This window comes from Salvelinus alpinus, chromosome 13 (genome assembly GCF_045679555.1).
Source record: "Salvelinus alpinus chromosome 13, SLU_Salpinus.1, whole genome shotgun sequence".
NCBI classification, from domain to species: domain Eukaryota; kingdom Metazoa; phylum Chordata; class Actinopteri; order Salmoniformes; family Salmonidae; genus Salvelinus; species Salvelinus alpinus.
Window position 1 is genome coordinate 7757686 of NC_092098.1, and position 15848 is coordinate 7773533.

Below are 15848 nucleotides of genomic sequence, written 5' to 3' on the forward strand. Positions count from 1 at the left end.
TAATAACACATTATACTCAATATTATGTTACTTTATCTCTCGTAACCCATTATACACTTGTGTTACATCACAAATTCCTCATCTACACCAGTGTTCTATTCATACAGGGGTTTGAATATTCACTCTAATGTTCTATTTAACAGCATATTCGGGAATAATACTCTCTTCTTTCATATCTCCATAGAGAATCCCTTTATAACATTATACATCTTTAGGTTTTCACCTTCACACTGCAGCAACGATCACAGCGCAGCAGCCCGAGAGGTACACATATCATGCTCTTAAGAAAGTCTCAGTGTCCGGGGGCATCTCAGACCTTATCCATCTCAGCTGTTACCCTTTGAAACTTTTCAATGGCTTTTCCTGTCAGTGCTCACTACCTGTAGACCGATGGGGTGTGGTGGACGGAATCCTAGATAACGTAATATATGGAAAAACTCAGCTCACAAAGAACTGATTGAGTTATCCATTATTTTCCCTATATAACTATACCTAGTTATTCACACCCACACCACTCCATGTGCATCTATGCACCACATGCGTCTTCAACGATTCTAGTCTCCCAGAGACAGTGGTCCCAAACCACTTCCTGATATCACCTTCCAACAGGACAACAACCTTTAAGCACACAGCCAAAGACACGCAGAAGTGGCTTTGGGACAAGTCTCTGAATGTCCTTGAGTGGCCCAGCCAGAGCCCGGACTTGAACCCGATCGAACGTCCCTGGAGAGACCTGAAAATAGCTGTGCAGCGACACTCCCCTCCAAACTGACAGAGCTTGAAAGGATCTGCAGAGAAGAATGGGAGAAACTCCCCAAATACAGGTATGAGATACCCAAAAAGACTCAAGGCTGTAATCGCTGCCAAAGGTGCTTCAACAAAGTACTGCGTAAAGGGTCTGAATACTTATGTAAGTGTGATATTTCCAGGGGGGGTTTTGTATACATTTGAAAAAATGTCTAAACACTTGTTTTTGCTTTGTCGTTATGGGGTATTGTGTGTAGATTGATGAGGGAAAAAACTATTTAATCAATTTTAGAATAAGGCTGTAACATAACAAAATGTGGAAAAAGTCAAGGGGTCTGAATACTTTCCGAATGCACTGTATTATTGACAGTAGGCAACAACATTTTAACTCACAGTATTGAAGTAGCCTATAATCTGTCTCCACCCCAGATGGGTGCTTTAGGTTCCAATCCAAGGTGGGGGATAAAATAGGAATTAGAGAGGGGGGGAGAAGGGGAGAAGGAAGGGAAATACATTTGAGGCAAGACTGTCTAATGTGACAGCCTATTGTTTTCAGACTGTAAACTGTTGTTCTTCAAATTTACCTTGACTAGTGATTAAATCAAGAAAACTTTGCTTTACTATGTCATACCGCAGCCACATGTTGCCAGTTTGACAACATGTAGAAATAGCATCTTTATCAGGCTGTCTGTTTGATTTAGGCCATCGTTTACAATTTTTCCCTCTATATCAGGTTTATAATTCGCTTCCTACTGTGGAGTAGCCTTTTTTACTCATGGGAGACTGTGTATAGACACAATGGGCGATCATAATTGAATGTAGGGTACTATTTCGAGGATAAAGTATATAAAAAAAACAAGAGTTTAGTGTAACCAATCAAATACAAGAATGTTCAATACATTTTTCAACGGTTTCGCCGAGTGACGGCGAAATGAACTCGGCAATCAGTGCTCATTTGTAGCAGCTGTTTCCTTATAGCGATTCGAAAGGAAACTTTCGACCTTCGTGTTCTTTATCGTCTACGCATGAAGTTATGAAGCTTTGCATATTTATCGTTTTTTATTTGCAATTTCTTTAAATATGCAGAAAGCTTTGAAGAAGTATTTTGTAAACATGGACGAGTATCTAGCCAGCATCGGTCTCTACCGGAAAATGATGGCACGAGACGCGTCCTGTCTATTTCGAGCTGTCTCTGAGCAGGTAGGCTAAAGCCAATTTCGCAAACGTTACTGTACACTTTTATTTGTATTGCATTGCGTTTCACGTCCAACGTTTTGAAAATTAAGAGAAAATATTACAGTTCTCAATAACGTCGACTGAATTAATGGTGGGAAAATAGGATTTAGTCCTTTTTTGAATGTGTCGTTTGGGAACTCATGGGTCCATTTGGTTGACCGCTAAATTATTGATTCTGATGAAGTGGCCAGAGTTGAAACATGGAATGTACACAATTATGCTTCACAGGGCGCGAAGTGGCCGAATACAAAACATGTGGTAATAATGTACCGGTATTTCTTTCCTTTCCTCAAGCTTTATTACTCACAGAATTTCCAACAAAAGATAAGGAAAGATTGTGTCACCTTCATGAGGGCAAACCGATGCGATTTTGAACCTGTAAGTTGCAAGCACAATGCAATCACAGTACAGAGCAAGTCTAGTTAAAAATCAGTCTATAATTACATTCTTTATCCTGACATGCTTTATCAGTAGGTCGGGTGTGGCTTAGTTGGTAGAGCATGGTACTTTCAGAGCCAGGGTTGTGGGTTCGATTCCCACGGGACACAAGTACGAAAATGTATGCACTCACTATACTCTTACGTCGCGCTGGATAAGGGCGTCTGCTAAATGACATGCTTTCTCTCAGTTTGTTGAAGGGTCATTTGAGAAGTATCTGGAACGTCTGGAGGACCCCACGGTATGTTTAAAACTACATGGTTATACAAGTTCATTGCACAAAACATGGGTCAGATTCAGACCATGGACTGTATGAAAAGGGTCATACCCTTAAATATATTTTTCTAAAGGAAACCGCTGGACAAGTTGAGATAAAGGCATTGTCGTTGTTGTACAGGTACGTGCTCCACAATGTGTTCAGAGTTATACACCCCCACGTTGTACTACCTTTGTTGGCTGACAGGACATTGTAAAATGAGATTTATGTGAATTGCATTTTTTGCTTTTAATGGAACTTGAAATGAGTGTGTTCTCACATCTTTACTGTGTTGAAGGCGGTGCTTCCTCATATACAGGTACCCTGGGAAGCCACCAACTGAGATAACTGAGAAAGAGTACGTGGAGAAGGTAAGTGTGTGTGTGTGTGGTTCAGCACAGCCCACTTGAACCCAGGCCCTGAAGCATCTCAAATGCCTGACTAGTGAAGTAATTACCAGGAAAAACTGAATCGCATTGCTAATTAAACCAGGTGTGTGGAAAGGTGAGATGACGTGTGAGACTTTGGTTTGTCCACTAGAGGGTGCTGCTCTCATTTTATCCTTTGAGAAGACTACCGCCATTTCAAAAAGTCCAATATTTCTACATTTTCAGTTTACCAGCTTCTATCTTTCTTACTTCCATCTCTATGTAGACAATTTGATGTGTCTATCATTTTCCCCATTGAATGGTTAAAGGAGTGATGGGGATAAAATGCATTACACTCCTGGACTCTTCTTGACTGATTTGCAGATTCTGCTGTGTTGCTCCAACAATGGCCACTACGACATTGTGTACCCCAGGAACTACCCGATCGACGCAGCGCTGTGTCAGGGTCAGTATTCTCACAGTCCATCAGAATTCTGAGGAACCAGTGGATGTCTTCACTCTTTTTAAGTCTTATAACTAGCTACTCATTGATTGTAGTTAGTCAATATTGTAATGGGCAATAGTTCCATGTGTGGTCTAAAGGAAATGTACTTTTACATTTTTTCCCCCAATTGAATCCAGCTCTGTTGTATGAACTGCTGTACACGCAAGTCCTTGGTGTTGAGGAGGTGGAGTTGCAGGGAGCTTTGGAGGGGTTCCGTGGAGGAGGTCGTCGCTATAGGAACAGCCTATCGGTGTGCAGTGAGGACGCAGGCTATGACACCCCCGAGGACAGGGGTCAGAGGTGAAGTCTTGTTCGGCATAATCCTTTTGAATTACAGAATGTCCTCCAGACTAAACCTGCCTTATTGTCTTCCAGTTACCTACAGCATGCATAAATTGCCCCTGCATCTATATATTGGAATAGTCATTGTGATTTAGTTATTTTCTTGCATTTTTTTGTCAAGTATAATTGTTTAATCTTGTAGGGACGATTGGGAGCTCAATGGGTACAATCGCACAGAGGACAAAGCCAGACCTGGAGCAGAGGAAGCAAAGGTGACAATGTTTTCTATGTTTTAGAAAGTGGTCTGGTTACCATCTGAGGTGTTGTAGTTTATAACATTACTGAGATTGTATGTGCTCCAAGAATCTATTCTATCTCTCTTTCTCTTCCCAAGACTCCAGATGGACCAACAAAACTCTCTCTCCCGTACAAGGTGCTCAAAGCACTGGATTCTGAGATGTACAGAAATGTAGAGTTTGATGTATGGCATGACAGTCGCAAAGGTATGCCATGTTGCCCCTTTTGGGAAAACTTGAGTTGGATTTCTTGTGGTACAGTGGAACTGTTAAGGTGACCTTGAAACTTTAGTAATAAAGAACATGTTTCAATATCCACGCAGTGCAGAACTTATCTGTGCTGAATATTCACATGGGGTTGATATGCTCATACCACACAGATTTTTTTTATTCTTCACGTATAATTGGGCATTCTGGAATGGCATATAATGTCTTGTCTCTGAAACAGAAATGCAGAAGACTGATTACATGGTGTTTGCTGGAAGACAGTACTTCTTGGGAGACAAGTGTCAGGTAATCCAATTTATCCACTCATTTTAAGATTCTTAGTGAGTGTATTTTGTATAAACCGTACTCCGAACATACTCCATGACCGTAAGGTTAGCCCGTGTCTCCTATGCAGGTTCGTCTCGACCCCAAAGGGAAGTATTACAATGCCTTCATTCAGGAGGTGGGCACTCACCCCAGCGCTGTGACAGTGTTCATCGAAGAGCTTGGAGAAAAGTGAGATACATCTCTTTTAAAACACCCCAATTGAATTGACTTAAGAACAGGCACTACTGCACAGCACCCATCAATGTGTGCTTATTTTAGTATTCTGGTACATGAATGATTGCCCCTGGCCTTGCATCATCCTATTGTCAGTCATACAGTATAGTGTGTATATATGGTGAATTACTTTCTACACAGTGCTGTTTTCAATATTAGATTTGAGACTTCTCTCTCTACCCCACCACTTTCAGACATCTTGTGTCTATGACTAACTTGAAGCCTGTGAACCCTGTCCCTGCCTGGAACATCACCCCAAGCCGCAAGGGACCGTCATACAGCAGACCTGAGCAGTATCCTGGAGAGATGGGTCTGTATACCCTTTAACCTTTTTAGATGGTCTTAGCTAGTAAGCTTCTAATAGCAGTGACATGTATTGGCTTCAGACCATTAAAGATGACTTGTACAACTTTGTCTGTTACCTCTTCTCCCCTCCCCCAGACTCCGAGGTGAGAGGCCGGCGGCGTTTCTTTAAGAAGCCCAGAGGGAAGGAGATGCTGATGGTCTCTTACAATCGATCCCAGCCTCCCCGCTTCCGGCCAGGCCCTGGCGGCATACCCCCTGGGCGCGCCCCTGGCATGTATGCCCCCACACCACCACCAGGGACCCTGCCCTATGAACATTATCACCCACATCCTCCACCCAGGCCCCCGCGAGGATATGGCCCACCCAGGTCTGTGTGCTTGCTACTTAAATAGTCAAACTGCAGGTTTGAGAACTCTTTCACACGGCTGCTGTTATACACAATTGAAAGTTCCTGTGGTGCACTGTTACTGATTTTTATTCTATTTATGCTTTTTGGGAAATAAGGCCATGTTCCTGTTAACCTGTCTAGGACTGGGGTTCCGCTAGCCAATGAAATTGCAGGGCGCCAAATAAAAATCAACAAATCTCATAAATCAAATTTCTCAAACATACAAGTATTAGGCACCATTTTAAAGATACAATTCTCATTAATCCAGCCCCAGTGTCTGATTTCAAAAATGCTTTACAGCGAAAGCTCCACAAACGATTGTTAGGTCACCACCAAGTCACAGAAAAACCCAGCCATTTTTTCCCGCCAAAGATCACAAAAAGCACAAATAGAGATAAAATTAATCACTAACCTTTGATGATCTTCATCAGATGACACTCATAGGACTTCATGTTACACAATACATGTATGTTTTGTTTGATAAAGTGCATATTTATATCCAAAAATCTAATTTAACATTGGTGTGTTATGTTCAAAAACATGCTATGATTTTGCAGAGAGCCACATGAATTCACAGATGCTCATTATAAATGTTGATGACAATTCAAGTGTTATGCATGGTACTTTAGATACACTTCTCCTTAATGCAACCGCTGTGTCAGATTTCAAAAAAAACTTTACGGAAAAAGCATAATCTGAGAACGGCGCTCAGCCCAAACCAGCCAAAATAAATAACCGCCATGTTGCGCAGTCAACATTAGTCATAATAGCATTATAAATATTAACTTACCTTTGATGATCTTCATCAGAATGCACTCCCAGGAATCGCAGTTCCACAAATGTTTTTTTTGTGCGATAATGTCCATTTATGTCTGTCAAAATAGCTTCTTTTGTTAGGGCGTTTGGTAAACAAATCCAAAAGCGCGTTCAGGTCCAGTCGGACGAAACGTTCAAAAAGTTATATTACAGGTCAAAGAAACTTGTCAAACTAAGTATATAAACAATCTTTAGGATGTTTTTATCATAAATGTTCAATAATGTTCCAACCGGAGAATTCCATTGTCTGTAGAAAAGCAATGGAACGAGAGCTACCTCGCATATGAAATGCGCGTGACTGAGAACGAGGCTGCTGGCAGACCCCTTAGTCAAACAGCTCCCATCCGGCCCCCCTTCACACGAGAAGCCTGAAACAACGTTCTAAAGACGGTTGACATCTAGTGGACGCCTTAGGAAGTGCAACATAACCCATATCCCACTGTGAATTCGATAGGGGCTGAGTTCAAAAACTACAAACCTCAGATTTCCCACTTCCTGTTAAAAAAAAATCTTAGGTTTTTGCATGTTTTATGAGTTCTGTTACACTCACAGACATCATTCAAACAGTTTTAGAAACTTCAGTGTTTTCTATCGAATAACAATATGCATATATTAGCATCTGGGACTGAGTAGGAGGCAGTTCACTTTGGGCACGCTATTCATCCAAAAGTGAAAATGCTGCCCCTATCCCAAAGAAGTTAAGAGAATTATGTTCTCAATGTTCATAAACTAAACCTCAATTAACTACTCAGTCTGCGACCCAGAATTTGTAAGATACTGGTTGAAATGAAAACAGAGGCCCAGCCTACAATAGTCAAATGTTTATTCACAAGAACGTTCTGAAGTCCACAATACAAAGACATCCATTTTATAGCGGCGCACATACTTCCACACAAACAGTAGGGAGATAGGGAGACCGTGAGAAGCACCCCCTGTCCTCCCCCAAGATTAGGGAGGCGCCGTGAGAAGTACTCCCTGCCCTCTCCCAAATCTCTGTGGCCCCTAGCCAAGGTCGGCACCGAATTTTGCTCAGACAGTCTGTGTTTAAGATACTATAAAGACGTATTGTACAGATATATTGTTTTACCCGAATTCTGACTAAAACTACACATCATTAATAATAATTTTATGATTCTAATCAATTTCATACAATTATATGGTTTCAGGGTGGAATATTCTAATCATTCATTTAAACATATACATTCCATATAAGTTCCTTACCATAGATTTATATTATTTTGGTATCTACTGAATGATGTTGCCAATCTGGGTTCTGTTCAAAAGTTCAGCCCGTTTCTTGAACAGGCATCACTTTATTGGGCCAGAGGCGGCATACTACCCTCACCCAGGAAAACGCTGCTACCAGAGCTTCGACAACTACTCATTCAGGTCACGGTAATAGACTTTTTTTAATCATCTCCTAAGCAATGTTGAGCAGTGACTGAGTGTTGTGGTTATAAATGTATGTGTATTCACTTGAGCTCTTGCAGTCGAAGCAGGCGCCAGATGCATGCTGTCAACAAAGAGTGCCAGTTCAGCTATGTTCCCGAGGCTGGCGAGGAGGAACAGGACATGGAAGGAACAATCACCTTCTACGAGATTGAGGAGGGAGATGAGACCCCTTTCCCTCCCTTGCCGGTAACGAATTAGCACATAAGCCCTCAGGGTTCGGACTTTGATTGTTGGGAGCATGAGTATTCCACAGTCAACCTGCTGTCTGCTTTGTAACCTTCTCTTTAGGGTCAGGCGGTAGCAAACCAAATGGTTCCAGCACCCCCTACCTACTGGATGCAGCGGGGGCCGAGCCCCATCCCCACGTCTGGCAAACAGGCCATGACCTCATCAGAGGAGGACGCTGACGAGAGGAGCAATGGTGGCGACCAAGGTAGGCCTGTCCAGTGACGCTGTCTTGATCAAATGTATTTGTTCAACTTGAGCCAGGATTTGAATGTAAATGGAGAAAATCGATGTGTATCTGTCTCAGGTGAATATTCGGAGGAGTACATCTATACTGTGCAAGGTGAGTGACTTCACCTGCTGTGGAGATTTTGGAGAGCCCTTAGGAAGAACTGGTAGGACAGTCCTTGTTCACCATTTTCATTATGTTCTGTAGATGCATTATTTTAACTGGTTATGTAGAGACAGATTGGGCTATTCCATTTCCCAACTGATGTCATTTGGCAGCGGTAAAGGCTCACAATATGGAGACCCCTCGTACAATGTGGATAAAAGTGCACAATTATCTTTTGAAGTCTCTTCATCTTGCAGACCCAGGGTTCCAGAGCCCGTCTATGTATGCTGCGGCAGAGTCCACTGCCAACCTGGTACTCAAAATATCCATTGTGCTCAATATGCCCTCTCAAACATTGCGCTTTATATATATCTATATCTTCTCAAATTGCCCTTCACTTTTTTGTGGGGGTCAAAACTAAGGGTAATAAAAGTTAATTTCACATGTGGGATGATTATATGTATTGTATAATTTCCAATTAACGTGCTTATTGGGGCTGATCTGTTTTGACTGCGTTCCTGTCTTTAAATATTTTATTTTTGTTGCCTGCCTGCCTTTCTAGACCATTGAAGAGGGAGGATCTCGTGCCAGCTCACCACAAGAGGGCGTAGCGACCTACAGCTACTCACAGCAGGTACTGGATCCCTCACCATCCGCTTTACAGAACTGTTGTCACATTTTGGCGGGAGAACAGGTGTTTCAATTATACGCAGCTGCTTTAAACATTTTTATAAACTGTAGAATGTACCTCTTTAGATTAGGTAAAACTATTATTTTAATTTTAAGCATGACATTGAATTTAAGCATGAATTGTCTATGTTGTCGTCTGAGGGTTATTTTAATGTTTTGTTTCCTCAGGTGGTGGTGAAGTCCGCAGTTATCACCTCTTCACAGGCTGTAAGCACAGCCCCAGCAGCTATCTTCACCTCCAACTCCTCTTCTGCTAGCAGCTCTCAGATCCCCCCAGCACCAATGGCTCCACCCTCAAGCCATCCAGAGGGGGCTCCCATGCCCCCACACACTATGGGCAGACCAGGTACCCGCTCTATATATAAGTTATGGTTGGACATAATGAGTTGGTTATGAGTTGTCTAACGGATGTCTATTTCTCTTGTTTTTAGTTTTATCCATGCAGTTTCCTCCTTCCTCTCCCTGGTTTGTGAATGAGATGGGGGAAGCAGTCAGCGCCTCACCCCCTCCACCATACTCCTATGACCCCAACGGCAATGACCTTCCACGAGGTCAGAGAAACGCTGCCCCATGGCTTTTGTGTTCAAGTTGTAAACTTCTAATGGTTGAATTTGAAAATGTGACAGTAATTGTAACTAAATCTATTTTTTTTTTTATAGATTGCAAGGTCATCCAATATTACTTTAATTTAGGAGTCCAAGTAAGTAAAGGGAATCAAATGAATATTTATTTAACTAGGCAAGTCAGTTAACAAATTCTTATTCACAATGACAGCCTAATATATAGGAGGGTTCTCCAACCCTAATCTAGCACACCTGATTCTAATAATTATCTGGTTAGTAAACTGTATCAGGTTGGTTACAACGGGTTGGAGTGAACCTACAGGAGGGTAGCTCTCCAGGAACAGGGTTGGAGAGCCCTATATCATTTACGGAACAAAAATATAAACTCAACATGCAACAATTTCATTGATTTTACTGAGTTACAGTTCATTTGAGGAAATTGGTCAATTGAATTAAACTCATTATGCCCTAATCTATGATTTTCACATGACTGGGAATACTGACATGTATATGTTGGTCACACATACCTTAAAATGGGCCTCAGGATCTCGTCATGGTATTTCTGTGCATTGAAATTGCCATCGATAAAATGCAATTGGGTTCGTTGTCCGTAGCTTATGCCTGCCCATACCATAACCACACCGCCACTATGGGGCACTTTTTTCACAATGTTGACATCAGAAAACCGCTCGCGCACTCTACACCATACACGTGGTCTGCTATTGTTGGATGTACTGTCAAATACTCTAAAATGATAGCGGCGGCTTATGGTAGAGAAATTAACTTTAAATTCTCTGGCAACAGTTCTGGTGAACATTCCTGCAGTCAGCATGCCAATTGCACACTCCCTCAACTTGAGACATCTGTGGAATTGTGTTGTGACAACTGCACATTTTAGTGGCCTTTTGTCCCCAGCACAAGGTGCACCTGTGTAATGATCATGCGTTTTAATCAGCTTCCTGATAATCCACCTGACAGGTGTGGCATATCTTGGCTAAGGATAAATGATCACTAACCGGCATGGAAACAAATTTAAGCAAAATAAGCTTTTTGTGCGTATGGACAATTTCTGGGATCTTTTATTTCAGGTCATGAAACATGGTACCAACAGTTTGTTGCATTTTTATATTTTTCAGTGTAGTATGGGTGAACAGTAACTGGTCATGAGACAAGACATGTCTTTTGAATGAAAACAATGTGTGCCTATATTTCTATCTGTGTTGAAACAGTGGTACCAGCAGAGCTACTGGCACTCCGTGGTGCAGATGCAGCAGGTGTATCAGCAGCCTGCTGCCTCCCCTCCCTCTGATCACACAGTCCCCCAGTCCTACCCAGAGCCTGGGAGAACTGGGCCTGATGGCCAGGGAGACATTCCTGCCAACGGTCAGCGCCACTCCTCTGCCTCAAACCTCTGCATTATGAAATGGCACATCTGCATTGAATAAGATCTGACTTCAGTGTCAGATTCTGTCACGAGGATGTTACGACTTCAAGTATCAAACGTGACTGTGATCCATAAAAAAATGTTTTTCTTAATCTCACGTTTGTCCTCACCCCCAACCTTTTCCTCCCTACCAGGCACACCCTTGGTCATGGACCCTCCCTCAGCAGGAGCCCCAGGCATAGTGTTCTACCCCTTGGTTCAGGACCAGTGCAGCCAACCCCCCCTCCACACCTACGAGCCTTATGTTCCAATGCTTTCTGCCACCTACCACTACCTCACACCCTGGAACTCAGGCCCTGCCCAACCCCGTGTGCTCACATCCTACTGCCCCTCCAATCACCCAGTCAACTATGTCAGTGCACCCACACACCCAGGGCACTTTATCCCTCCCAGCATGTAACCAAGCACTGGGGAGGGAGGCAGGGTCCCTCTACTATTCACCCACTCACATTCACCCTATGCCTGTAAATGTTAATTTGTGTCAAGTTTATTCCACTGTTCCTCTGTTGCACTTTGCTAGTCAGTGGCTGTGTCTGAAATGGCATCCATAGGGCTGGTCAAAAGTAGTGCACTACGTTGGGAATGGGGTGCAATTTCAGACACAGCCGCAGTTCCATCCCCACAGTGTTCAGGGATGTTTATGTTAATATTAATGTGTTTTATTTTTTTTGCTTAATTAAAAAAAGTTATGTTTCCCAGAAGTTGTAACAATTTGTCATTTGAACTGTACCTTTTTAGAGCAGGGCTCTCCAATTTTGTTCCTAGAGAGCTACACTCGTGTAGGTTTTTGCTCCATCCCCTGTTGTAACTAACCTGATTCATCTTATCTAGGAGCTGGTTATTAGAATCGTGTGTGCTAGATTAGGGTTGGAGAGCCCTGCTTTTAGAGAAGTAATTTGGTATGATGGTGGTATCTGAGGTTCCAGAACCCTGGCCAGCACAAGGCTGATGTTGTTGCTACCCTTCGTCATGATCAGCACCATGGAAAGCGCTCACTGGTATTCGGGCAGTGTTAAAATATGTGTAGTTTATAACTCAGTTTCGGGAGGAGAGCTAGCAGGGCTGAACTGAGTGCCTTGTTTTTCAGCTTTGTCATTTTCGGCCCAGCGCAGTCAGTGATTTTCCTAAGTGTGAAAATATAACAGAGGTTGGAATACTGTGACCATTATAAAGCACTTTTAGTGTAAGAGCTGTAGGAAAAGACCGCATGAACTTTCAGCCTGTTTTGGTGGGATGGAGTTTTGGCCTGCCTGGTGACATCACCAGGCGTTAAATTAGTTAATAGATACGAGTTCCAAACCTCTGCCAATAACAGCTAGGTTTCAGTTTGCCCCTTCTGACTCAGACCACTCCACCCTTGCATTTGAATAATGTTCAGGAAGTAGTATTTAACTTCCCTCACTTGGTTGTCTAGCTCTTACTTGAAAGGGGAAAAACTAAAAACCTGCAGACACTCGGCCTTCCATGGGTTGAGTTTGACACCCCTGCAGTATAGTGTCACCTACTGTATCCTTCTAGATAATTTAACAGTCTAACCAGGTCTTGAAGTTGCCCAGGCTAGCCAATTTATTTCGCCAATTAGCTTCACTTGGCTGGTGTGCAACCCTGGCAGATTTGGTTTGACATAGGCTATCCAATCTCTGGTGCTAGTTAGGGACTGTCAGTACATTACACAATGTAAATGGGACTATTTTGATGTATTTCTACAATTTTTAGCTGGTTTGAGGCTTAAGTCATTGAACTGTGGAGCGATTGACATTTAAAAATATTGTCCTGTGTACTTTGTGTAATTTACTGATTGTCCTTAACTAGCCCTATAGGGATATCCAATGTCAAATCAAATTGACCATGGGCATTACGATTGGGTCTTGTGCAGCTGCGCTCCGAATTGATGATTACTTTGGTGCTGTGGGCAGGCTTGAAATCAACCCAAGGAAAACTTATGGTACACTTAATTCCGTTACATACAATATTTTCCTATCATCTCGCAAATCTCAATTTTGGGACGAGACTGACTTTATCCTATTTACACTTTGTAATGGCAGTCACTCTTGAAGCTTCAAAGGACTAATCTAATCCACAGCAGGAACGTCATTATACTGTATAGGCATTGTCTTTCTGCATTGGAATGCAGCCTTGGAATAGGAACTTCATATTGGAGCTGGAACTCTATGGGCCCAGACACCTATATTGTAATGCGGCCTATTAGCAAGGAACTAGAGCCGTATATGGATTTAGCGCTGTTACCCACCTGCACTCCCTTGCTAATCAACCATCCTCATAGTATTTAAAAGCATGGGAACAGGTTAATGGCGTTATTTTACGCTCCAGGCATTTTTTTTTCAGTCCCAGAAAGAAACGTAACAAAACCGTGCCAAGCTGTTCTTGACTTTATTTTGCTGGTCAGAACAAAAATATAAACGCAAAATTCAACAATTTCAAATATTTTACTGAGTTAGTTCATATAAGGAAATCAGTCAGTTGAAAGAAATTCATTAGACCCTAATCTATGGATTCCACATAACTGGGAATACAGATATGCATCTGTTGGTCACAGATAGAGCCCTTTAAAAAAAGTAGGGGCGTGGATCAGAAAACCAGTTAGTATCTGGTGTGACCCCCATTTGCCTCATGCAGTGGGACACATCTCCGGATCCATGACCGCGGGCTGGCTTCCCCGACCAACGTCCACGCCAAAATACCACACTTTTATCAACTACTACTTCCTCAAATGACGAGAATCGTAAAAGTGTTAATTTGAGTGAGACGGCACATTAAGGTAAACCATGAATACTGCAACTAGCGAATGCATTGCGCTGTCACAATTGCCCAGAGTATCGCTATTTTTGGACATTTCAGTGGTGTTTTGTGTGACCACAGTTAGAGGCCATCATATTACATGGCCCACTCTTGGAATCGTAGTTCTAAGAATCAGTCAAATGTATTGTATTTTAGTAGATAATTCTCATTATCAAATAAATGTATTTGTATACAAGCTTGTTTTTGACAGCAATTAAACATTGTTTTCGTAGGTTCTCTTCTAAATTGATCTTGAGTATTATAATTCACAGCCATCTTGAAGAAATAAATTAGATTAAGAGTAAACATAACATTTTTATAAACGTTACTCTGCGAATTTCGTGCATTACCTGTCTCAATAGCCAAAAACGGGTAGTGTCTTATTTCCAAGAAAATATAGAAAAATACAACTTTCATAGAAAAACAGAACAGTATTATTAGTTAATTGTCCAAAAACAACTTGTAAAGATTCAACCTGCAAGCCTGAAATAAATGTATGTCACACGACCTTGTCTACCATGATAATAACCATTCATGTTTAGGTTATACCACATACCAAACAGAACACAGTGTAGGGGAAATTTGGCACATGAGGAAAACGTGCACATGGAACAACACTGCAAAACAGTCTGGTAAAAGACAAACTTGCAACGAGATTAAACATATTTGTAAGAGAGTAGAAGTTTGGACAATGGTGATACCTCAGCTGTGTATATGAACCCCTTTAATCTCAGTGATATTTTGATGAGTAAAATAGAAATAACTGGGTCTGAACTGTATGAAAACAAGTTAAGAGGATGGTGAGCTTACAGACCCAATGATCTAAGGATCACAGGTAAGTGGCAGTATGAAAACATGTAGTTATATTGCAATAGATAAAGCTTTTTTTTTCATTATATGTTTAGAATCCTCCTACTTTGCTATGATATCTTTGTGAAAATGAGTCCTGTGTTTTGTATACTTGGGTCAACCACTTATTCTTTCTGTCCTTTCAGCAGAGTGACCTAAACATACAGTATTATTCTGTCATTATTCCGGGGGGGATCTCTAAAGCTGTGTTGTGATGGAGTCGTCCTGCTCAGCCCCCCACTCAGAGGAGTCCAGCTCGTCACAAGGTCCTATCCAGCCCTCAAACATGTCCTCACTAGAGCCCAGGAGGACAGCCCGAGAGCTGGAGGCCGTGATGCTGGAAGCACAGTGCAGGGGTGGCACGGAGTGGCCTGGCGGCGGTAAGGAGTGGCCCGCCGGTCGCAGGAGCAGACTGTCACTTCCGTTAGCCTGCTGGGGTGACCCCAATGGCAGGGCCTGGGGAGGGGCATGTGGTAGCTCGTTCAGGTTCACCCCCAGCTGGTCCAGGTGGAACAGGCTGCGTGTAACCGGGGGATTGGGGTGGGTCTGGATGTCCGGCCAGGTTGTGGGCTGCCGAAGCAGACCGTCTGAGATGCTGTAGGTGGGCTGGTGCATCCTGGGAGGAGGGGACCTGGGCTCTGGGACGTGTCCGTTCATGCGGGAGAAGAGCAGGCCCAGCCGCCTGATGGAGTCTCTCTTGGACTTGGAGAAGCGTTGCAGCCGGCCACTACTGCGGGTTAACGCAGCAGAGGACGGGGGGGAGGAGGAGAATCTGAGCCCGTTGCTCTTTGGTTTGTTGTCCACTGCCCCCTCTGCCCCTGACATGGACTTAAAGAGGGCGGAGACGCTGAACCCAGAGTCCTTGCTCTTCCTCTCAGCGATTGACGTGCTGAAGGATACCCCCTTGGCCCCTTGGTCCCTGGACTGACCCTGGGCCTGTCCAGCCCCTTCTTCCTCGTTGGCCTCGTCCTGCTGGGTAGCCTCACTGCTGGATGAGTAGGTCCTCCGCGGAGGCTTCCTGTCCCCCAACAGGTCCAACACCTCGTAGCGGAAACTGGAGATGTCCTGCTTGAGCTCCTATGGATC

The 15848-nt window shown here is 43.0% G+C and overlaps 2 protein-coding genes across 5 annotated transcripts in view; one reads left to right on the plus strand and one right to left on the minus strand.

The window, feature by feature from the left end:
* Positions 1–1677: 1677 nt before the first annotated feature.
* Positions 1678–11811, plus strand: alg13 (ALG13 UDP-N-acetylglucosaminyltransferase subunit). Of its 3 annotated transcripts, none has more exons than XM_071339986.1 (24): positions 1678–1947; positions 2278–2361; positions 2612–2662; positions 2772–2818; positions 2976–3048; positions 3430–3511; positions 3688–3850; positions 4035–4104; positions 4227–4335; positions 4577–4641; positions 4751–4851; positions 5091–5206; positions 5338–5569; positions 7712–7801; positions 7888–8044; positions 8147–8291; positions 8391–8426; positions 8675–8730; positions 8980–9051; positions 9276–9453; positions 9539–9658; positions 9767–9807; positions 10900–11053; positions 11249–11811. In XM_071339986.1, the coding sequence occupies exons 1-24, from the start codon at positions 1828–1830 to the stop codon at positions 11512–11514; spliced, it is 2628 nt and encodes an 875-aa protein (XP_071196087.1). In that variant the 5' UTR covers positions 1678–1827; the 3' UTR covers positions 11515–11811. The 3 variants fall into 3 exon arrangements, with proteins under 3 accessions (XP_071196087.1, XP_071196088.1, XP_071196089.1); XM_071339987.1 differs by having other exon boundaries at positions 7897–8044; XM_071339988.1 differs by having other exon boundaries at positions 7712–7795; positions 7897–8044.
* Positions 11812–13489: 1678 nt separating this feature from the next.
* The window catches only part of LOC139538051 (short transient receptor potential channel 5-like), a 37209-nt gene continuing 34850 nt past the window's right edge, over positions 13490–15848 (minus strand). For both annotated transcript variants that reach the window (XM_071339985.1, XM_071339984.1), the window contains one exon: positions 13490–15839. In XM_071339985.1, the coding sequence (XP_071196086.1) occupies positions 14961–15839 (879 nt within the window). In that variant the 3' untranslated portion in view covers positions 13490–14960. The remainder of the gene's footprint in view (positions 15840–15848) is intronic.